Consider the following 22,885-nt stretch of genomic DNA (forward strand, 5'->3'; position numbering starts at 1 on the left):
AACAAAGCAATTGGCACTTCAATTTTGATGCAGCTTACTGACTTGTAATGAACTAACATATTGTAGTATCTGCTACGGCAGAGCTACAGAACAAAGAGATGTCCACACGGCATGAGGGTGAACCAGTGAAATGGATTTTATTGTTTGAGTTCACCGCATTCAACGAAGGAGACTCTTTGGCCATCAATACGCCACCCGAAAGAGGGTAGTTCCTTTAGTCCACCGCAGGCCTCTTCTCAGTAGTGAAGGGGGGGCCTGCACCATCTTGGGTCAGCTGACTGGTGTGGCAATTCGGCCCATCTAACCCCACGGTCGCTCGGCCCGCTACAATAGCGCCATTTTGTGTTGCATGTGCAGAAAGAATTGGTGTTGGTTTGGGATAGTTTGCCTTTTCACCATTAACAGATTGAAGGGATCAAATTTTAACTAAATGATGCACTTGCAAAATTCAAAATCACTTGGATATTTGCTGATGGCCCCCACTGGCCATTGTCAAAAGAGTTTCACTATTCGGCCAATCATGACTGATTCGGCCACTGCTTTGGGAGAAATCATCAAGGATAAACAAAACTCATGGGAGTTGGAAAATCTCTTGGAGTGTGCTGCACCATTCAAAATCTGTCGGTTCCAGTACAGCAGTGTTCGAAATACAGTCAAACCCCTGGTATCAGCACCAATGGGGATTGGTAGATACCAGATAAGTGCATTTTCCAGTTCCTGGAGGATCTTATGATGCCTGTGACTAATACACCTGCATTAAGAATAAAGTTTAAAAGACAAAAGGCAAAAAACTCTGCACTGTTCTTACATTAAAAAAACTTCACCTGCATGAATATATAAACCTTAAAGCATTTTACTTTATTTTCAGTCACATGTTTTGAAAACATTTTACCGTCGCTGCATCTGCAGGTTCCTCCCCCTCCACGGAGGCGCCCAAAAGACTAATAATAGATAATTAACACCCCCCCACCCCCACCCCCAGTTTACAGATGAAGCCTCTAACTGGGATGACACTTACTCAGCAGGAAATAAGGAAACCCTTTAAAAGAGTCACCCCAATGGCAAGTGGCATAAACCAGCTCTATCCTGGGCAACCCCCCATCGCTATTTCACACAACTTTATTCAAACAGCTGCTATGAGCAAAGCCCGACCAAGGTTCTCCCTCCGCTGGCTGGATATTGGCTCCCATCGTCACCCAAAGTTTATGCGTGACTTCAGAGAACATTTACAGTTTTAAACTTGAGTATTTTTACCTATTATTTTATTCTTATTTATTTTAATGTTTTCAATTTATTTTCCTCAAGTTATTTTTAGCCAGTTCGAATTCTGGATACCAAATCTGTAGTCAGATTTTTAATAGTTGTTCTAGTGAAACTGGAAAATATTACCAGCACCATTTCACTTCAAAACTACAGACTGAAAAAAACACAAATGCTGGAGAAACACAGTGCCTTTTTGAATGTGGATTTATTGCACTAGATCCAAACAGAAGTCAGACATGCATTGAGTGCCTTGTAAATCCTGGCAGAGGGGAGTTCAGCTGCTGCTAAACCTTTCCCACTGTTTATCAAGAGAAAAATAAGGATTCAACAATTAATTTTAAGGCACAGGTGGTTGATGTGTTTGTTTTTACATCAGTACAGTCCTGGTCACATTGCCCAGTGGTGACAGAACATCTTTTTGCTGAGTTGGTTAAAAAGGCAGAATTTTTACAGAATTTGTGCAGTTAAAACTGTGATGGTACACCACCGGCCTACTGCAGGGGCAACCTCTGTACCTGCAGGAGTGTAAGGGGACAGTCGGCCTGAATGGATCAAGCTCCACCTGGTCGGGTGTCAATCACCCTCCGGGATATAAGCCTGCGCCGGCCTCCCGAGGCCTCACACAGAGTTGCTGCAGCCACAGCCAGCCTGGCTCTGTGGAAGTCTTTGTGGATTAAAGCCTGTTGTACAGTCTTTACCTTGTGTATGTCTGATTCTAACAGTGCACCACAAAAACCACATGGAGTGAGGTGGTGGAAAATGTCACCTTTAACAACTTCACATGAACTCTTGCAGTGTAGTCAACCTTATTTAACAAATGCACAGTGGATTTGTGGATGGGCAGGGCAGAACCTGAGACCTTGGCCTCCACCAGCATCGTGGAGTCATTAAATCAATAGCAAGTGGCTCATGTAAGTTTTTAAAAATTGGTTATATGTGTGAATGTTTGGTCACGCCCCAAATAACTACTTGGAATTTGGATCATTCGGGCATCAGAGATGGTGAGAGTGAGCAAATTTAAATAACACAATGCTTGAGAAACTCAGCAGGTCACTGTGTATTTTATATCGTAAAGCTACAGAACCAACATTTCCTTCATCAAGGCAGGGAAGGAACAAGGAGGTCCAAGGTGGATATGGGAAGGAGAGCACAAGGGGGAGGGGTGGGGAAAGGGCTGGAAAATCCCAAGAGGGAGGGTGAGTTGAGGGCTTGGAAGATGGCAGGCAGGAGAGGAGGTAGCAAGCAGAGGTAGTGAGGGTGAGGGCAACATTCCCTCTCATTTTTAGTAGTCAGTGTGCGCAAAAATCTCAGGTTGTGCAAATTTTTTTCCTGTGACAAAAGTCTGTGTGCACTGAATGCTTGTGCAAATATAAACTTGATTGTTTCGGATTGGAAACAGCATGTCCAATATTGTCACACTGAGCACGGTGGCCCCCCACCCCACCCCACTGGGGCTGTGTGCTCAGCCCACTGCTGTTTACCATGCTGACCTATGACTAATCACATCATCACGTTCACTAATGACCCGACCGTGGTGGGGCTCATCTGCAAGAACAATGAGTCAGCTTACAGAGAGGAGGTCCAAACACCTGGACTGAAGCGCTGACTAACTGAACATCATTACATTAAACCAAGCACTTTGCAGTCCTTGCTCACTCAAACCCCTCCCCACTCCTAATTTGTTGACATGCTGTAACTCTCAGAGAAATCCAACCAAAGAAGCAAACGTCTCCCCATCCACCAAGACCGCCAGTGCTGGATTCTGAAGGGTGGGGGGAGGGGTGGGTGGGGAAAGAGAGATGATGGGAAAGAATCAAATGGGTTAAAATAGCAGCAGTATACAATGGATGCTTGGTGGGCAGTGTGGACTCTGTGGGCTGTAAGGCCTGTTCCCGTGACTAAATTGCAGACACACAAGCATGGTGCCTGGCAAGCTCATGCCAATCAAAGAAATTCACTGGGGTCTCCCTTCCCCCCATCGACATGATCTACCAGGATTGTTGTCTGGAATGGGCGCACAAAATCATTGAGGACCCCTTCCACCCTGCACACGGCATCTTTTAACTGATCCCACCAGGGAAGAGATCCAGGAGTATCAGAGCCAGCACCACCAAGCTGAGGAACAGCTTCATTCCTCCAGACTCTACTATTAATTTAACAATATTTATTTATTTTAATATTTGCATGCAAATACTATCATTTGTCTATATGTGCGTTATGTCTGGGTGACAAACTTAAAAGTGTAGCCTATATGATTTATATCCAAGAAAGGTCATCAAGGTAAATGAACACACAATGAACAAAATACAAAACACTGAAGCCTGACTATTTTCTCTGTATAATGCAACTTTATTTAGCTCACAATATATTCTACAGTTGTACTTGTGTTACCACACCCATCACAATTCAGAGAGGTTCTCTTTTAGTAGCTTTTTAGAATGCTTGTTAGTCCTAAAAATATATAGAAAGAAATTACCCTTCAGTCACAAAAAAAAACTGTACATTATAAAACAGTGGCAACTGTAAATGTCATATAAAAGGATGCTCCTTTTGGTAAAAAGGAACTGGTTTTTCCTATGCAGACCAGTCCGAACTCTGCGTGAATGAATAATCCTACTAGCCCAATTTCCATATTCAGGTACAGTGGGCAGTGCCACACTATTACAGCGCCAGGGACCTGGATTCAAATCCGGTGCTGTGTGTAAGGAGTTTGCATGTTCTCCCCACGTCTGCATGGGTTTCCTTCCACCCTTCAAAAATATACAGGGGTTATAGATTAATTGGTGACAGCGCCAGCTCATGGGCCGAAAGCACCTACATTTGAAAAAATAAATTGATCTTGATGAGTTTCCTCTGTAAATTGATAGTGTTTGAGAACAGATATGTGCAGGCATCACAATTCTAACAGTTCCACCTGGTTCAGCGGCCCTTTTCTACATCTTTGAAAAACATTGGCTTCTGCAGAGATTCTCGAATTTCATGACAGGTTCATGACCTTAAATTCTGATTCTTCTTCACAATCTATTGGGTTCACATTGCTGACATTACAAGGCCAGCTGATAGATGGATTGTGAGGAAGATGCAGTGAGATTTCAAAGGTATATTGAGAGAGAAGTAAATGGAAAAAGGAAACAGCAGATAGAATATATTATGGAAAAATGGGAGGCATCCACTCTGGAGGAGAAAAGAGCATTTTTTAAATATAATGCAAGTATCTTACTGCCTGCCCCTACAAGTCAGTCAGCCTTTGTTGCAAGAGGATTTGAGAGCAAGAGTTTAGAAGCCTTGCTAAAATTATATTGGGCTCCACTGAGAGGAACCTGGTTAAAGGATATTTTTGTGAAAGAGGAAATGCATTTAAAAAAAACCAGAAAAGGTTCAGCAGGGTTCCCTCATCTGCAAGTCCTGTCAGAATTTGTACATCTCTCATTTTCCCAACCTCCAGAGTGAGCATATGGGCCTCTTCTAAGGTCCATCTCTCCATGCCCAGAATCAATCTGCTGAACTTTTATTTCCCACAATTCCCAGCACTGCACAATCAGAGAGGTTTTTGCTTTTAATAGCTCCTTTTCATGAAAATTGTTGGTCCTAAAAAAAATACATAAAAACAAATTTACTGCTTTGTTGCAATGGCTGGATAACATTCAAAACGGAGCTTTTCACTGCATCTCAGAACTTGAGAACTTTCTGTAACAAAACAATGCATTATACAACAGTGACAACATCAAAGTCAAATAAAGGGATGTTCCCTTTGGTGAAAGGAATTGGGCTCTTCCTCTCTGTCCCCTGATCTTACTCTTCTAATTTTCATGTTGACTTAAATTAACAATTACAAATATTTCCTATCCAGACACCAGGTACTGAAGATGCTGGCATCTAGAACAAACAAAAAAAAGTGTTTAAGACTGTGTCCCCTTCCTTCTGGGACAGAGTTTATCCTGAACACACTGAAAACTTCTCAGAAGATTCTAATCTCAGGATGGAATTTGCAAGTACTGAGAGGGGACAGAGGTCAGAATCACAGTCCAGCAAAATGGGGGGAGAGGAAGTGGACACCAAATAACAGAGTTGAAATAAAAACAGAAAATGCTGGAGACATGAATTTCACACTTTTAGAGGGAGAGGGAGAAACATCTTGAGTCAATAACCTTTGAATTTGTTATCCTGAAGCATTAACAGTTGAGCATCCTTGCATTTCCTCATTTTACGGGAAGAGGGGGAGAGTGGTCCAAGGTCAGGTCCACCATCAGGGCTGCTGCATGCAGACTTCAGTGAGCCACCAACGAGATCACAGAACATTACACCATAGTACAGGCCCTTCACCCCTAAATAGTGTGCCAACCCATATATTCACTTAAAAAAAAGTACGAAACCCTCTTCCATTCAGGTTCTTAAGAGTTTCTTAAATGTCCCTAATGTTTCAGCCTCCACCACCATCCCAGGCACCCAAAATCCTGCCCTGGGAAACAGGCGCTGGCTGTCCACCCTATCTATGCCTCTCAATCCTGTAGATCTTTATCAAGTCTCCTCTCATCCTTCTACACTCCAAAAAGTCCCAGCTCTGCTAACCTTACCTCATAAGACTTATTTTCCAATCCAGGAAACATCCTGGTAAATCTCCTTTGCACCCTCTCTATAGCTTCCTCATCCTTTCTGTAATGAGGTGACCAGAACTGACACAATACTCTCAGTGTGGTCTCACCAGAGATTTGAAGAGTTGCAACATGACCTCTCTACTCCTGAACTCAATTCCCCCCATTAATGAAGCCCAACATCCCATAGGCCCTCTTAAGTAGCCCACCAACCTGTATGGCAACCTTGAGGGATGTATGGATTTAGACCCCAAGGTCCCTCTATTTGTCCACACTCTTAAGTAACTGACCATTAACCCTGTACTCTGGCTTCTGGTTTGTCCTTCCAAAATGTATCACCTCACACTTATCTGAATTGAAATCTATCTGCCACCTTTCCGCCCAATTCTCCATCCCATCTAGATCCTTTTGTAACTTTCGACAACCTTCAGCTCCATCGACAACTCCTCCAACCTTCATATCATCCACAAACTTACTGACCATCCCTCCACCTCTTCAACCAGGTCATTTATAAAATTTGAAGAGCAGGGGTTCCAGAACAGATCCCTGCGGCACTCCGCTAGTCACAGACCTCCAGCAGAAAATTTTCTGTCCACTACTATTCTCTGCTTTCTTCCAATAAGCCAATTTTTAAAATATCTACACAGCCAAGGTTCCACTGATCCCATGCCACAAGACTTTCTCTCATGGGGGATCTTGTCAAATGCCTTACCAAATTCATATAGACCACATCTACCACCAATTCTCAGCAATTTTTTTTTGTTACCTCCTCAAAAAAAACTCAATTAGGCTCATGAGACATGACCTTCCCTTCACAAAGCCATGCTGACTATCCTTGAGTAGACTGGACCTCTCCAAATGGTCATAGATCCTATCCTTAAGGATCCTCTCCATTAGTTTACACATCACTGGTCTATAATCCCCAGGATTCTCCCTCTTCCTTTTTTTAAACAATCTCCAATCATCTGGCACATCTCCTGTGGCCAAAAAGGATTCAAAGATCATAGCTACTGCCCCAGCTATCTCTTCTCTCACTTCTCACAGCAGCCTGGGTTATATCGCGTGTGATACAAGAAGATCCAACACTTGCACTTCCTTAATCCCCATATTGTCCAGCACACAGGCCTGTTCTATTCCGACGTCACCCTGATCAACATCCTTTTCTCTGGCAAAGTATTCATTTAGGTCTTTTTAGATCCTCCCCAATCTCCTTTTTCGGTCCCACCTTCATTCTCGACATCCTTTTGTTCTTCGCATTCGCATAGAACGCCTTGGGGTTCTCCTTAATCCTACATCCAGGGCCTTCTCGTACCCCTTTTAAGCTCTCCCAAGTCCTTTCTAAAGCCGCTTTCAGTTGGCCACAATACCCGACTGTAAAGCCGCGCATTATATTCCTGTGCAGCTGTTGGGTGGCCATCTGAAACTGGAAAAGCCAGCCAGGAGGTCTACTTACCTAACCCTTCTCCAGGAGGTATAATATCCTGCTTCGAGTATCGTCTGTTGCAGCTGAAAGCAGCCAGGCTGCCAGGGGGCAGGCTGGTGACATCATCAGCCATCGACTCCTGGTTCGAATGGTGAGTCGGGAGAGCGCGGCAGCAGGAGTCAGGCAGGCGGGTGACCAGCAGCGGGAGTTGGGTGAGTGGGGGAGGAGGGGGGGGAAAAGAGACTGGCAGCGAGAGTCAGGCGGGCGGTGGGGAGACACCAGCAGTGGGAGTCAGGCGGGCGGGGGGAAGACACCGACAGCAGGAGTTGTTTGTCAGGTGCGCCTTGATGCGCTGTAAATAACGTCAAGGCAGCGTGGGAGGGACTAGGCCACTGTCCCAATTAGCCAGATGTCGCTGCTAGATGGCTAGCAGTCAGCTGGCACGTTTAAGTGCCAGAAACCCATCCATTCCATGGCCACCTAAATGTGCCAGCTGAACTCCGCTAGCCACGCCTGCAGGTGCATTATCTTCCTCGGAACACCTAAAAGCGGCTTTAAGCTCCTTCCTGGCTACCATACATTTCTCATGAGCCTTTCCTGCTTCCTATATCTAGCATATGCTTCCTTCTTCCCCTCGATGAGCTGCCTCACCTGCTTCGTCAACCACCGTTTTCTTTTCCCTGTCCCACAGGGACAACTCTATCCTGAACCCTGCTCAAGTGGTCCTTAAACTTCCTCTATATTATTTCTGTGATTTCTCCCTTGAACATGTTTCCATTTTACAAGAGGTCCATCACCTGACCAGGTTCATTACCCAGAATTAGATCCAGTACGGGATCGTTGGCTGGTCCACATACTGTGTCAGGAGTGCTTGAACACACTTGACAAATTCAGCCCCATCTATCCCTCTTGCTGTCAGAAAGTGCCAGTTAATATTAGGGAAGTTTAAATCACCCATAACGGCACCCCTGTATTTCCTGCACCATTCCAAAATCTCTGCTTATCTGTTCCTCGGTGTCCCGGGGGGGTATTTAAGGGCCTATAGACTATTCCCAGTACAGTGATAGCTCCCTTCCTATTTCTGACTTCTACCCACGCTGACTCAGTGGACACCCTCTGCAGCCTCCTCCCCCCCTCTAACTGGCTACCTTTATGCTTTCTCCCCTGCCTGTCCTGCGTCACCAACTCAGAGCACAGTGTCATGCTTGTGTCCTTCTACCCTAATCTCTGCCCTCACATTCAGTGGACCACAATATCTGGCTGCTCGCCCTCTCCTTTCAGAATGCTATGAACTCGATCAGAGATGTCCCTGACCCTGGCATCTGGGAAACAATATACCATCCGTGAGCCTCGATCTTGTTCACCAAATCTCCTATCTGCTCTCCTGACCAATGAGATCCCAATTACCATAGCTCTCTTCTTTTCCCCCTTCTCTTCTGAGCCGAGGGGCTAGCCTCTGTGGAAGAGACGTGACCACTTCAACTTATCGCTGGTAGATAATCTCCACCCCCTCCCCAAAATAGTATACAAAACAGTAGACTTGTTGTTAAGGGGAACGGCCACAGGGGTGCTCTGCACTGTCTGCCTCTCCCCATTTCCTCTAATAGTCACCCAGTTATTGCCTCCTGTCTTTTGTGGGTGCCCATCTCCCTGAAGCTCCTCTCTACCACTGCCTCTGCCTCCTGAATGACCCAGAGCCCATCCACCTCCAGCTTCAGTTCCCTAACATGGTCTCCCAGGAGCTGCAGCTGGATGCACCTCTTGCAGGTGTAGTCAACAGGAACAGTTGTGCTGTCGCAGATTTCCCACATCCTGAATCAGAGCACTGACTGCCCTAACTGCTGTCTCCATTAACTCTTCCTAATTGAATTCAAAGATTTCACCTTATTGGAATCAACTCCCTTTGCCGAGATTTTACCTTATTTTTAGCAGAATTATGAGAATGTACCCTCACCCCATTTTGCATGTCGCCTGGCTGCGGAGATTGTTAATGTAGTGCTGTGGGGGACCTGGTCTCTCTGCTTTTCCCCTTTTTGTTTTGCTGGGTCCAGCACAGCAGTCAGCTGCCATTTACAAACCCAAAGGCAATTCTTTTCTTTGCCTTTCGAAACACAACATTGGAGAAACTCAGCAGGTCAAACAATGAAGTTTATGTAGCAAAGATAAAGATGCATAATTAACATTTCGGGCTTGAGCCCTTCACCAAGGCATGAGCAAAATGTCGGCAGGTGTCCGAACTTTGCTGAAGCCCAAAACGGTTATGTACAGTATTTTTATCGTTGCTGTTTGACCTGCTGAGTTTCTCCAGCGTTGCGTTTTTACCTCAGCCATGGTGTCCACAGACATCTGTGTTTTACTTTTTTTTTCTTTGTCTCCCCTGTATAACAGGTGAAAGATTTTGATCACAAACACACTTACTCCGTTGCAGGTGACAGTCTTTTGCATATGCCATCACCTGCAAGATCTCCAGCTGCACACACATTCACTGCTCCTTCGAAACCATCCTCAATTTCTACCAATCCGCCACAGAACACATCATACTTGGCACCAAGTTGCACAACGCCCAAGATGGTCCCCAATAAATGCAGTTCTTGCAATGCTGCTGCAGGCTGGCAGGTGAGTGCTTGGAGGTATAAGGATGCTGCATGTGGTTCAATATAAGAGTCCCAGTCATTTTTAAAGGGGGGGGGGCAGGGTCAGAAAGAATGTGGAGAAGAAATGTAGCGACAGAAAATATAATAGCTAACCAGTTGAGTCTGAGGTATGACATTCATATTCATCCCTGTTTGGCGAAAATTTAACGACATTTGCAGTAATGGTTATGGTTGTCCCAGGATTTCAACAGAAAGGGAATTGCAGAGAGCCATTCTGATGTTGAGAATGGACACCCATCATTTCAGACCCCCCCTTGAACACATAGTACAGTACTGTAGTTCAGTGCAAAACTACAACATAAAACATAAATAATATTTACTAAATAACAAATACATACTGAAATCCAAGCCAACTGGTAAATACATCCCTTACAACTCTTTGTACTTTGTACTTGCAAATCGCACTTGAGAATGAGCATGTTTGGTTAATTTGGCGGTGAAGAGGGTCAGACCAGAAGAAAGAGCCTGCGGGTGTTTGGAATGTTTCCGATGCCACGTTAGGGGATTGCAGTGGTGGGGGGGAATGTTTCCTGCAAGACCTTAGAGTCAAATTATGTCTATGGCACACATTTGGCAGTTACATTTGGTTTCCCTACACTTCCTCGAATGCAAACTCGAGCTCCCAACCAAATGCAAAAGGTAACATGGTTCAGAATGCACAAATGTTCGCCTGCCATGCCCATGCCAGTGACAAAACAATGTTTTTTTTAGACTGCGATGTCAGGAAAATTGCAGAAAAAAATTAACATAATTACTGCCCGTGTGGTCATTCGCACCGGGCGCCTTTTTAGACTGCCTGCAACAGTCCTGGGGGTTGGACGTGCAGTTGAGTGGATGACCGTCAACATAATTTTCCGGTACAATTTACACCACAGGCTTCCTCCAAAAAGTTGTTGGGGTCCTGCAGGATAAATCGCGGGGCAGGAATGGACTCCAAATTCCTGCATGTTCCTTTTTAGATGGTCGTGTCGCAGCAAAATTCCGTGATTGTGCCGTTCCGTACCTGCAGTCTAAATCACAAGCGGCTTCATAAGTCATCTCAATCAAAATGTTGATGGGAAGACAAGTAAATCTCTTGGGTTGCGTATCAAGTGAAAGCTCCTGGAGTGACAGTAACGGGAATAACTAGCCCAGGAGTGAGAGTATGCAGTTTTAAATCCCAGTCGGCACTAATAAATGAATTCGAGGAATTACAACGAACAATATAATTCATTTGCTATGTTCTGAGTTACACATTCCGTTCTCCCCCTTTTGTGAATGGTGCTTTACACCAATTGTTGATTCCTCATTGTGATACATTCCTCATTGTCATTTCCATTCTCCATATATTCAATCTTGGCATCTAAAATCTAAGACGGACATTAAAAATATTCTTTTTTTTTTTAAATACCATGGATTCAAACCAGAGAGCGAGGAGAAACTGCCAAAACTAATGTTGTTCCCAGTCCAAAGCAGTCACCAAGCCACACTGGACAGCAGTGGTGAGAGGCAGTTCCCGACTTGCACCTCCACCTCCAGAAAGATAAAACTCAGCCCATCGACTCTCAAAGAACTTCTTCATCACACTCCCTGCCTTGCCAATCTTGGAACCGCTTTCGTTGAAGTTCAAGCAATTGTCGAAAACCAAATGCACGTCTGCAGCAAACTCCTTGCAGCTTGAGTATCTGTGCGGAGAGGCCATTTTCAAACAGTTAGTCACCTTTGAGAACCACCAGTCAGCCCTCCCTCTGTTTCACTCCACAGCTCCGTGTAACTCGTGGCTTGGCAAATCCACTGTCCATTCAGGTGCTGAGACAGGCAGATCAGGAAAGTGTGCGCTTCCAAGCCGAGAGGGTCATGGAGGAAGGGTCGGGCCTAACAGAAGCAGTAATCACAACAGGTTGCCTTGCAGGTGCAGCAGGCCATCAAAAAGGCAAATGGAATGTTGGCCTTTTTTGATAGAAGGAGTTTAGGAGCAGGGAAGTTCTGCTACAACTGTACAAGGTCCTGGTGAGGCCACATCTGGAGAAATGCGTGCAGTTCTAGTCTCCTTACTTGAGGAAGGATGGACTGGGTTTGGAGGCGATGCAGAGGGGAGTTCACCAAGTGGATTCCAGGGATGAGGGGGTTGGCCCATGAGGAGAGATTGAGTCGTCTGGGACTGGACTCGCTGGAATTTAGAAGAATGAGAAGGGATCTTTTAGAAACTGGTCTTTATCCTGTTATGTGCTGGTTTCTAGAGCTGAAAGATGTCATTCGACAGCTTTGTTCCACGGAAGCTACTGTTGACTCATTCAGAAAATGGCCTCAAATCCCAGAATACAAAATCAATTCTTTCCTTCTAACATTTGTCACCTCTAAATTAGCACCCAAGGGAGTGGTTGGAAGGTGACAGGGGAGGTAGAATTGGAATTCAAGATGCATTTCACATGGGAGCGGTCAGGTTATTGCACCCTGGTGTCTCTTGGCACATTGTGGTGCTGAACCACTTGGGCCAGTTTTGTCCCACCCTGACAGACCTCAGGCTTCAGACTACTGCCTTCCATAAACATTCCCCTTCCATGAATTGGCCCAAATACCAGGCTCATCTGAGGTCCTCCATTGCTACTGATGTCTGATACATTCTGATCACAAGCACACAGGACAAGAAGAACAAAGGGTTCTTCCTGTGAAAAGCCAACCACCACACCGACATTAAAGTGGCACTCACTTCCTTTCAATGAGCTTGCCCCTGATGGTGGAAAAGTCCATGGGTTTTTTGATGATCTTCCTGTAGCCAGGCACCATGCGTGGGTTCACAGGTTGCAGGAAGGGCCAGGCATCCTCGTGGGATTCCATTTCCATGAGGATAACCCTGCAGGGAGCAATGTTCACTGTTAGTCTCAAACTGTACAGGATGCAGAACACACCCTGGATCAGAGTTTTGAACAACCTAGATTACTTAATGAGGAAAATAAATTTATTGTGGTGGGATTTGGAACTGACTTCTTGTGTTTGTGGCGGAGAGAAGGTCAATCAGGCCTTCAAGCCAGGAGTGAGCAGGAAACCCTGCCTGAATCCAGCTATCCATTTCCCACTCATTGATTTGGACTTCACTACGGATGTCCATGCAAACCAGTTTAATCCAATTCTGGATTCCCTCTCCAAAGGCCCCCATCCTGTAAGTAGGCAATGCTATCTCTGAGGCTTTCAGAGACCTTCCTGCCCGAAACTGTGCAGGTTGGTCTGGGTGGATTACCTCCCCAAGACAGACTTGATCCAATTGGTGATGGCCTTGGACAGGATCTTGTCCAAACATTCAACAACAAAAAGGGTCTCCAAATTCCTGATTTCCTCCTTCTCCCCATTGTTTGTAGATGGGGGTGGGGTGGGGGCTTTCCTCATGGAGTCTGACAGCAGGGGGCAGACGGATGGGAGCAGGGCTTTTTTCAGGCCTGAACTTACTCGCACAGTGCAAGGTCCTTTGGATCATTTATCATCGATGTTCTCTTTCTCTTAGCAGCAGGTGTCTGCCTTGGTAATGAAGAACCGTGCCTTTTCCTGCTTCTTCCTGAGCAGTGCCCTGTGCCCTTGGCATTACGGAATTTGTTTTCAGGACATTGCCCAACTCTTCTCTGCTTGCCTCGGGTATGTGACAATGTTGGCTCAGGAGCTTGGTTGTTCACCTAAAAACAAGGCAAACCCATCAGTGACCCCCCCTTGCCCACTGTGTGAGACACCCACCCCCATTCATTGTGGTGATCCACAGTGACCCCACTGCCCACCATGGTAATCCCTACTCACTGTGGGTAGGGATCACCTGTACCCCGGTGATCCAATGGTGACTCTATGCCTGCCACGGTGACCCAAATAAGCTCTTAGTGAGAGCGACACTCACCAGGGTGACCTCCAGAGTATAGAGAGACCCAAACATACGGTGACCCCTGTTCCCCCACAGTGAAGTCAACATGCCTGGCCATTTCCACTTTATGCATATGCTGGAACTCTGCATCAAACAGTCAGCAACACAAACCTTTCTTGCAGAACGCCTGCTGGGTCTCATCTGCTTGCTGCTGCTCCGTAACACTCTGGACCTCACAGACTGGCTGTTCGCCTGGAAACGAGACAGAACCAGTCAGTGGTGCCCAGTTCACAGACTGCAGAAGGCCATTTGCTGTGACCTCCACTTCAATGCATAGCCAGTGGGTGGCGATACTTTGGGTCATCAAGCCCACCAACAGGCTGCCTGCATGCCTCACAATGGCAAAGTAGAGTCACCGACAGTTGTGGGCAGCATGGCTAGAGCAATGCTGTTACAGCGCCAGCGATCGGGACAGGACTTCAAATCCAGCCCTCTCTGCAAGGAGTTTGTTCGTTCTCCCTGTGTCTACATGGTTTCCTCTGGGGGCTCTGGTTTTCTCCCACTGTTCAAAACATACCGGGGGTTGTAGGTTAATTGAGAGAGCATGGGCTCGTGGGCTGAAAGGGGCTGTCTAAATGTAAATCTTAAAAAAGCTAACCAGATGTGAAAGGATCAAGAACGGACTCAGTGACAATGGTAGCTACTTCCTCAGGCAAGTTGACTTGTACACTCTCCCAACTCTTCCTGAAAAAGGAAATGCAGGCTCAATTTCGACAATTAAGAAGAATTTGGACAGGTACATGGATGGGAGGGGTATGTAAGGATACAGTCCGGGTGCAGATCAGTGGGACTAGGCAGAAAAATAGTTCAGCACAGACTAGAAGGGCTGAAGGGCATATTTCTGTGCTGTAGATTCCAGGATTGCTGTGTTTGGGCTGTGTTAACGCAGTAGTTCTCTCCAACATCCCTTGGCATTGAACAGAGGACAATAATCAGGCAGGATATCTCTGCAGTCATGGGGCAAACCTTTGGGTTTGCATTTGGTTGGGATTTTCACACAACCCACTGCTCGGTCTCTCAGTTGAAAATTACTCGCGCAGTCAAGGCACAGAAGATTCCAGATAACCGTACCACAGGAGGGCTCGGGGGTGGGGGGGGAGGCGCAAGGAAGGAGCCTTTGTGTGGAGCAGGTGATTAGTTGAGCTCTGAACTGGATGTAAGTGCTCTTCAGAAAGACTTCAGTAAGATGCAGTGTCCAATACTGGGAACATATTCAGAGACCGAGGCTGGTGCTCTGTACCTCAGACAGAACCAAACTTCAGCTGTTGTTCAGGGAATGGGACACATTCACCAGATTCATCTCTTGCAGAGGACACAGGAAGATCTTGGTATCAGCCATTCAGCCATCAAAAGGACAGCTCATGATCGGGGGGAGGGTGGGGGGTGGGGGGGGGGGGAGGAAGAGAAATGTCACCAGAAGGCAATGGAGGCACACTGCAAGCTCACCTGCTACTTTGGTAGGGAATTAAAGAAACAAAGACTGTTGATACTAGAATTGAGAGGAAATTCCTCCACCAGTTTCTTTGTTAACTAAAACAACAAGTTTATGAGAGAGGGGCAGCTGGGATGGGCAGACATGTAGATGCTGGGGTGGGCAGACAGGTAGATGCTGTTGATAAATATACATAACCAGAAAGAGAGAGAGGGAGATATATGAAACTGATGAATTACGAAGATATTTAGACTTACCACTTTTAGAACAGATTTCTCCCAAGCTATGGACTTTTCAAGCTGGTGGATGCACATGAATACCTGAGCAGCATTTGTACACTTGAGTAAGGTTTCCCGCCACAAGCTCAGTCCTGGAAGAATACGAGCTTCGTTGCTGTGTGACAAAGGAAGCCCCTCAAATGACTGTTTATCACCTGCCGCCCATGACACATAACCCATCTGGTTAACGACCGCCCCAACATGAACATGAAGAGGCGCAGTGGCGCGGGGGCTGGGGGTGGTCACAGAACAACTCCAGTGAACAAGGGTCAATCCCAACCTTGGGTGCAGTTTCCACGTTCTCCCTGTGACTGCATGGGCTTGCCACCGAGTGCTCCAGTTTCCTCCCAAGATGGTGGGTCCAGGGTCAGTGGGTCAATAGTCCCCACATTCCCCATCATGTCGCTCCACTCCCCCATGTGTTGGTGAGTGGTTGAATGAGGAGGAAGTGGGGGAGATTGATAGGAAATTTGATGGACAGCACAGACTTAGTGGGCCAAAGACACTCTCTCCAACGTTACAACTTCACCATCACCTCTATGACCAAGATGGTGGTGCCTGTGCTTCACAGTGGACACAAGGGACTGCAGACTCTGGAGGAGCAGCAGTGGACCAAGGTAGCATACCAAGGAGAGGCTCAGCAGCCGAGGGACCCACACAGGCTGAGGGAGACTTATAGTCAGGGGACCCACATGGACTACTGGAGACAGGCTCATGGGAGCCAGGTGTCAGAACCGGGATTCGAGAGGGTGCTGAGGGATCCCAAAGGGGCCTCAGGCACTGAAGGCTTCCAGATTGCAGTGAGGATTTGGATCTGGAGGTTGACTGGTCGATGGATCGAACAGGAGTCTGTGCGGCTGTAGAGGCTGCGGGGGCTGGAGGCAAATCCACGGACACTCAGCGACTCTGAAGGGACTCTCTTCTGCTTCTCCTTCTCTTGTACTGTAAGGGGCTCCGGGCAACACTAATGGAGACTCTGCCTATTGAATAGGTTTGTTGGCTTAAGTGTGGTCTTGAGCACGGTTGGATGCTGGTCTCCAGGGAGAGCAGCCGCATCACAGTGGGCTTCAGACTCCCTGGGTTAATGTGAGAGAAAAGATCCCACACGGATACAGTCCCAGCTTGGAGCTTCCTTGCTCCAACGAGCTGCCCAAGAGATCTGACAGATGGCATCATCAGTTGGCGAGGGAGACAACTCAGCAGCAGCCTGTCTCCCTCTACAATGGTCCCCAAGACTAACCTGCTGACAATTTTAATCATCACTGAAACTCGGGGGAATTCTGAGCTAGGGTTATGGTGGGGTGGGGTTGAAAAGTGAGGCCCTTCAGGGAGCATTCAGGTCCTAAAGGCACCATCAATGCTTCAAACCACAAGTCCTCCTGGATGAAGAAGGAGCAGAGAGATTTCCCATGACATTTGGAACTGGTGGGAGCCCTCAAGGTCAACACCTAGTCGGGAAATCCAAGCTAGAGGAGTGTAGCAGTGCATCAAGGACCCAGAGCAAGTAACGACAGTGAAATTACCTGCTGGTTTCAGTCCAGCAGCTGCCCTTGGCAGCAGCTTTCCTCGAAGTGGATATGCGCGCCCATTTGCCTCTGGTGGGGGCACAGAGCGGTTCCTTCAGGTACCGCCGCTCAATGTTCAACTCTAGCGCTGCCAGCTGGCTCACAACCAAGTCCAGGGGGTTGTTCCTTTTCCGCATAAGTTCCATCTCTTCCTCGCCTTTCATTCTGCCATCAGTGGAGGTCAGGCACTGCTGATCAAAGTACATCAGGCCGTCACGGGTAGAATCAGTGTCCGGACAGGTCCAGCCCTGGACAAATCAAAGACAATGCTCACACCTTGCTAGGAAACAAACCTCCCACAGTCCCGTCACATTCAACTGCGAGAGCCCGGTCTTGAAATGGTCCTTTGAAATCCGCACAATGTGACAAAAGTCCAGCTCTCCATTCTATCGGTCTGTGTTGCTAGAATCACACTTAGCGCAACGGACAAAATTTTGTATTTAAAAACGATCTGGTAACATTGGAGTCAGTGCCAAGGAGATTCGCCAGGCTCATTCTGGGGATGAAAGGATCAAAAGAGTACACATCTATATTGACACAGTAGACGTCGGGATGTTTTCGCTTGTGGGAAGGTCACAAAGAAGGGCACATTATTACAAGAGCATGGTAATTTAAAGCTGAGGTGTGTAGACATTTCTTCTCAAAGCATAGTGAATCTCTGCAATTCTCTGCCAGATCATTGGAAATATTTGGAGGGGGGGGGGAAGAGATGTCTAACATTCAGGGTTATGGGGAGCTGGCAGTTAAACCCATCATAGATCAGCCATGATATTGAATGGGGGGGACAGGATTGAGGGGCAGAGTGTCCTCCTACTTCATGTTCATGAGACCCCCTGATTGTAGTATGTCTTGTTCAAACAGGTTCTTCCCCATGGCTGCAGATCCACAATATTCACCCTCTCTCTTCAGCCCTACAGTCCACAAGCTGTTAACACCCTCGCTGTGGCAATTGAGCTAAATGTATTACAATTTATCTCACCTTTTGTTTCTTGACCATGACCTTGACCCTTCAACTTGGTCACCAAGAGATCTTCTGGAAGAGCTTAACCTCCCAAATTCTTGCTGTCTGCTAACCCGTGCCCCCTTCTCTCTGCCCAGCCTCTGAGCATTCCGTGGCTGTTCCGCAGCTTCTCAGCCGAGTCTGTAGGTGCCGTGCTGGGCCCTTGCAGAAACCTCTGACCCAGCAGCAACGTTGCTGCCTCTCACACTTTTCCCTCCCCATTTCCCATACTCACCTCGCTGTTGTCGAATCCTTTGCTCTTGCTGGCAGTCCTCATTTACGGTCCCCTATGCCACTTGATCCACATGCACCCCAAGCAACGCTGCCCTCCGCGCCTCCCCACTCCACTTCAGCAGCCTCCTCCAGCCCCACTACCCCTCCTTCTCCTGGCCCCTTTTGTCTTTCTCGTTCAGCCAGCCACCCTGAACACTCTGGAACCCACCCTGCCCCAAACCCTCCTCACCCCCAGTACTCCTGGTAATGACATGCATGGTCACATGCTCATGGCCTCTCCTGCCAACATCTGATACTCAATTGGGAAGTCTCATGGTCAAAACGTGAGTGGCACACCCCAAGGAACCAGGTCCTTCGGCCCACCCAGTCTGTGCCCACTATCGGCCACTCTCTCACACTGTTCCTATTTTATTCTTCCACATGTTCCCATCAGCCTCCAGGTTCTACCACTCATGCACACAAGAGACGATTCGCCTGCCAACCCTGCACATCTTTGGAATATTAGGTGGAAGGGGGGGGGGGGGGGGGGGAAGAACCAGAACAGCTGGGAAAAACCCGCAGTCACAGGGACATCGTGCAAACTCCCTGCCAACAGCACCAGAGGTTAGACCTGAACCCAGAATTGCTGGACTGCTGCGAGTGTAGTGTGCACTGGCCCAGTGTCAGTCTCCACAGGCCCAGAGTGGTCTCCATTTGCAGTGTTTGTCAGCACCTCCACCTGCAGATTGGCCAATATCACCCTCTGCTCCAGTTCCTTAAGGTACTGCAGGACTTCGAGGTCAGCTAAAATTGCCCACTTCTCAGGCTTCCAGTTCTCCACCATTTCCTTGGTAACGCGCCATTCCTCATTATTGGTGCTGAAAAGGATATCTAAGCAAGAGGAGAAAGAGGGAGATAAATCATACTAACAAGCCCCAGGCAGAGCTGTGGTGTACTCAATACTGTCTGTGAGGTCAAGAGAAAAATCACTCAGACATTTAGCTTCTGATTGCCACATAATACAACAGGAAAATTCACTTATCTGACATCTACCGATCCCCATAGATTTTAGATTTAGATATACAGCACGGTAACAGGCCCTTCTGGCCCACAAGCCTGTTCTGCCCAATTACACCCAATTGACCTACAACTCAGTACATTTTGCAGGGTGGGAGGAAACCAGAGCCCCCAGATAAAACCAACAGACACGGGGAGAACATACAAACTCCTTACAGACAACACGGGATTCGGACCCCGTTTACTGGTGCTGTAACAACATTGTGCTGAGTGCTATGCCAACTGTGCAAGACAGCAGGGGTTATACTGTATACAAATGATTTAGATGAAAATGTAGATGGCACAATTAGCAAGTTTGCAGATGATATAACAATTGGTGGAGTTGTGGATAGCAAGGAAGGTTATTAAAAGATAAAATATATTCCAGCTGGAAATTTGGATGGAGAAATGACAGACAGAGTTTAATCTGGACAAGTGTGACGTGATACATTTTGGGAAGTCAATTATAGTAAATGGCAAGACCCTGAGGGGTATTGAGGGAACATGGGGAGCAAGTCCATAGCTCCTCAAAAGTGGCAACACAAGTGGGTAGTGTGGTACAACATGGCCTGCCTTCAATGGTCAGGGCATTGAGTATAAAAGTCAGGTTGCGTGGTATAAAACAGCACCGCTGGTATCATGCAAGATTCTCATTCCTGGGGTGGCACGATTAGTGTCACGGCTAGTGCAACACCATTACAGTGCTAGCGATCAGGATTCAAATTTCGCGCTGCAAGGAGTTTGTACAATCGCCCCATGTATGTGTGGATTCCGCCCCACCCCCCCCACCACAGTGGCTCCGGTTTCCTCCCACCCTTCAAAATGTACCGGGGTTGGAGGTTAATTGGGCGGCACGGGCTAATTGCCTGTTACCATGCTGCATGTCTACATTAAAAAAAAATTAAATTTAAAGACTGGTGAGGACACATCTGGAGTATTGTGTGTGGTTCTGGATGCTGCATTACAGGAAGGATGTGGAGGCAACCTTGGAGAGGGTGCAGAAGAGCTTCACCAGGGCGTTGCCTAGATTAGAGAGATTATTAGCTAAAAGGAGTGACCGTACAAACTTGGTTCCCTTTTCTGGAGCATCAGGAGGCAGAGGGAAGATCTGATAAAGGCTGTAAAATTCAGAGAGTTATAGATTTAGTCAATAGATATTTTCCCAGAATGGAAATATCACATTCCAGAGGACAATTTAAGGCGTGAGGGGGAAATTTTAAGGAAGATTCACGAGGCAAGTTGGTTTACGTAGATAGTGGTGGGCACCTGGAACAGGCTGACGAGGGAGGTGATGGAAACAGATGGTAGCAGCATTTAAGTTTATTGTCATCTGATTGCACAAGTACAACCCAACAAAACTGCATTCTCCGGTCCTCAGTGCAAGACACACAGCCAAACATAACATATACAGACAAGCTAGACACATGCAGGATAATATTCATATGTACAAATAAATATTGTTTTGTAGTATGAGAGCCTCGGATGATTAGTGTGAGAGTATTAAGAGGAAGGCAAATGAGATTAGCTTAGACTGGCACCATGATTGGTGCAGATGAGGAGGCTGTTCGTGTGCTGTACTGTTCTGTGTTCTCTCCTTGAGTAAACGCCACTTTTTACTCTTGGGAATTATTTTGGTGCACATTTAAATTCAACAGGTCTGTGGCAGATCCCATCTCACTGGCTCCACACAAAGAGAATCCTGGAACACCTGGACAGTAAAGACTCATTCATCAAGATGCTCTTTATCGACTACAGTTCAGCATTTAACACCACCATCCCCTCAAAACTAATCAGCAAACTCCAAGACCTGGGACTCAACACCCCACTGAGTAATTGGATCTTGGATTTCCTCACCTCCAGACCACAATCAGTGAGGATTGGTGAGAACATCTCCTTCACAAGCTCCATCAGTACCGGAGCACTACTCACTTCACACCTACAAATGTGTGGCTCAGTACAACAATAACACCATCTACAAATCTGTCAACGATACCACAGTAGTGGGTTGTATAAAGGAAGGTGATGAGTCAGCAAACAGGAGGGAGATTGAAAACTTGGCCAAATGGTGCACCAACTACAATCTTGCACTCAATGTCACCAAAACCTAATTGTTGACATCACGAAGGGAAAACCAGAGGTGTATGATCCAGTGATCATTAGGGGGATCAGAGGTGGAGAGGGTGAGCAAATTTAAGTTCTTGGGAGTCACTATTTTGGAGGATCTTTCCAAGACTGAACACACTAAAGGTAGCATGAAGAAAACACATCAGTGCCTCTACTTCCTCAGGAGTTTGTAGAGGTTTGGTATGGCACTAGAAACCCTGGCAAATTTCTACAGATGTGTGGTGAGAAGTGTACTGGTCTGGTATGGGTATACCAATAACCTCTGCATAAAAGCCCTGCAAAAGGTAGTGGACACAGCCCAGGACATCATAGGTAAATCCCTCCCCACCATCGAGAACATCTGCGGGGAACGCTGCCGTCGGAGAGCAGCAGCAATCATCAAGGATCCATACCACCCAGCACACGCTCTGTTCTCGCTGCTGCCATCAGGAAAGAGGTGTAGGGGCCACAAGACTCGCACCACCAGGTTCAGGAACAGCTGCTCCCCCTCCACCATCAGACTCCTCAACAACAAACTCCATCAGGGACTCATTTAAGGACTCTGACTTCTGCACATGATTGATGTTTTTATTCTCTGGATTGTGCAGTTTGTTTACATTTGTTATCAGTTTATAGTTCTTTGTTTGTCTACATGTATACACTGCATTTTTTTTGCACTACCCATTAGTGGTAATTCTGCTGCGCCTGCAGGAAAATGAATCTCAGGGTTGTATATGATATTGCACATGTACTCTGACAATAAATCTGAAATTTAGACCTACAGCACAGTAACAGGCCCTTTTAGCTCTCAAGCCCCTGCTGCCCAATTACAACCAATTGACCTACAACCCCTGGTATATTTTGAAGGGTGGGAGGAAACTGGAGTCCCCAGAGGTAACCCATGCAGACACTGGGGAAGAAGGTACAAACTCCTTAAAGGCAGCATGGGATTCGAATGCTGGTCCCGGTCCCCATTGGCACTGTAACAATGTGGAGCTAACTGCTATGTTAACTGTGGCGATGGCTCCATTTGTACAATTCTCTACAACAGTTAAGTGGCAGAGAGCCTTACCCGTTTTCTCTCTGCTGCAGGCTTGATTAATGTAGTCCATGTGTTTGAGGATCTGTTTTTGCAAGCCCTTTTCCCGTATTCCCCGTGGATGGAGTGCTTTGAGCAGGCAATTTAACTCCTCCAAGCTGCCAATGTGCCACCAGCCGTTCTGCATCTCTACAAAAGACACAAACCTACAGGTGATTAGTGAGTGAGTGCAGTTCCAGATCTCTGCTCCTCCAGCTGTGGCACAGCCATTGTGATGTGGCCTGTCTGCTCCAACTCCTGCGTGCACCATTTAAAATGCAGGTTCACAGCTTTGCAAATCAAATGCAAATGCCCAGGTTTTGATTACATCCAGGAGGAGTGACAGGC

At 46.9% G+C, this 22,885-nt stretch overlaps 1 protein-coding gene across 6 annotated transcripts in view; it reads right to left on the reverse strand.

Annotated features, from left to right (window-relative positions):
* Nucleotides 1–10,231: 10,231 nt before the first annotated feature.
* Nucleotides 10,232–22,885, reverse strand: part of LOC138747055 (bromodomain adjacent to zinc finger domain protein 2A-like) — a 145,339-nt gene continuing 132,685 nt past the window's right edge. For 5 of the 6 annotated variants that reach the window (XM_069905943.1, XM_069905944.1, XM_069905946.1 and 2 more), the window contains 8 exons: nucleotides 22,532–22,687; nucleotides 19,034–19,191; nucleotides 17,046–17,335; nucleotides 15,502–15,637; nucleotides 13,924–14,004; nucleotides 13,356–13,576; nucleotides 12,622–12,765; nucleotides 10,232–11,596 (listed from right to left, as the gene is read on the reverse strand). In XM_069905943.1, coding sequence (XP_069762044.1) covers nucleotides 11,362–11,596; nucleotides 12,622–12,765; nucleotides 13,356–13,576; nucleotides 13,924–14,004; nucleotides 15,502–15,637; nucleotides 17,046–17,335; nucleotides 19,034–19,191; nucleotides 22,532–22,687 — 1,421 coding nt within the window. In that variant the 3' untranslated portion in view covers nucleotides 10,232–11,361. The remainder of the gene's footprint in view (nucleotides 11,597–12,621; nucleotides 12,766–13,355; nucleotides 13,577–13,923; nucleotides 14,005–15,501; nucleotides 15,638–17,045; nucleotides 17,336–19,033; nucleotides 19,192–22,531; nucleotides 22,688–22,885) is intronic. The other variant, XM_069905945.1, reaches the window with a different exon arrangement.

This window comes from Narcine bancroftii, chromosome 12, assembly GCF_036971445.1.
Source record: "Narcine bancroftii isolate sNarBan1 chromosome 12, sNarBan1.hap1, whole genome shotgun sequence".
Classification (NCBI taxonomy): domain Eukaryota; kingdom Metazoa; phylum Chordata; class Chondrichthyes; order Torpediniformes; family Narcinidae; genus Narcine; species Narcine bancroftii.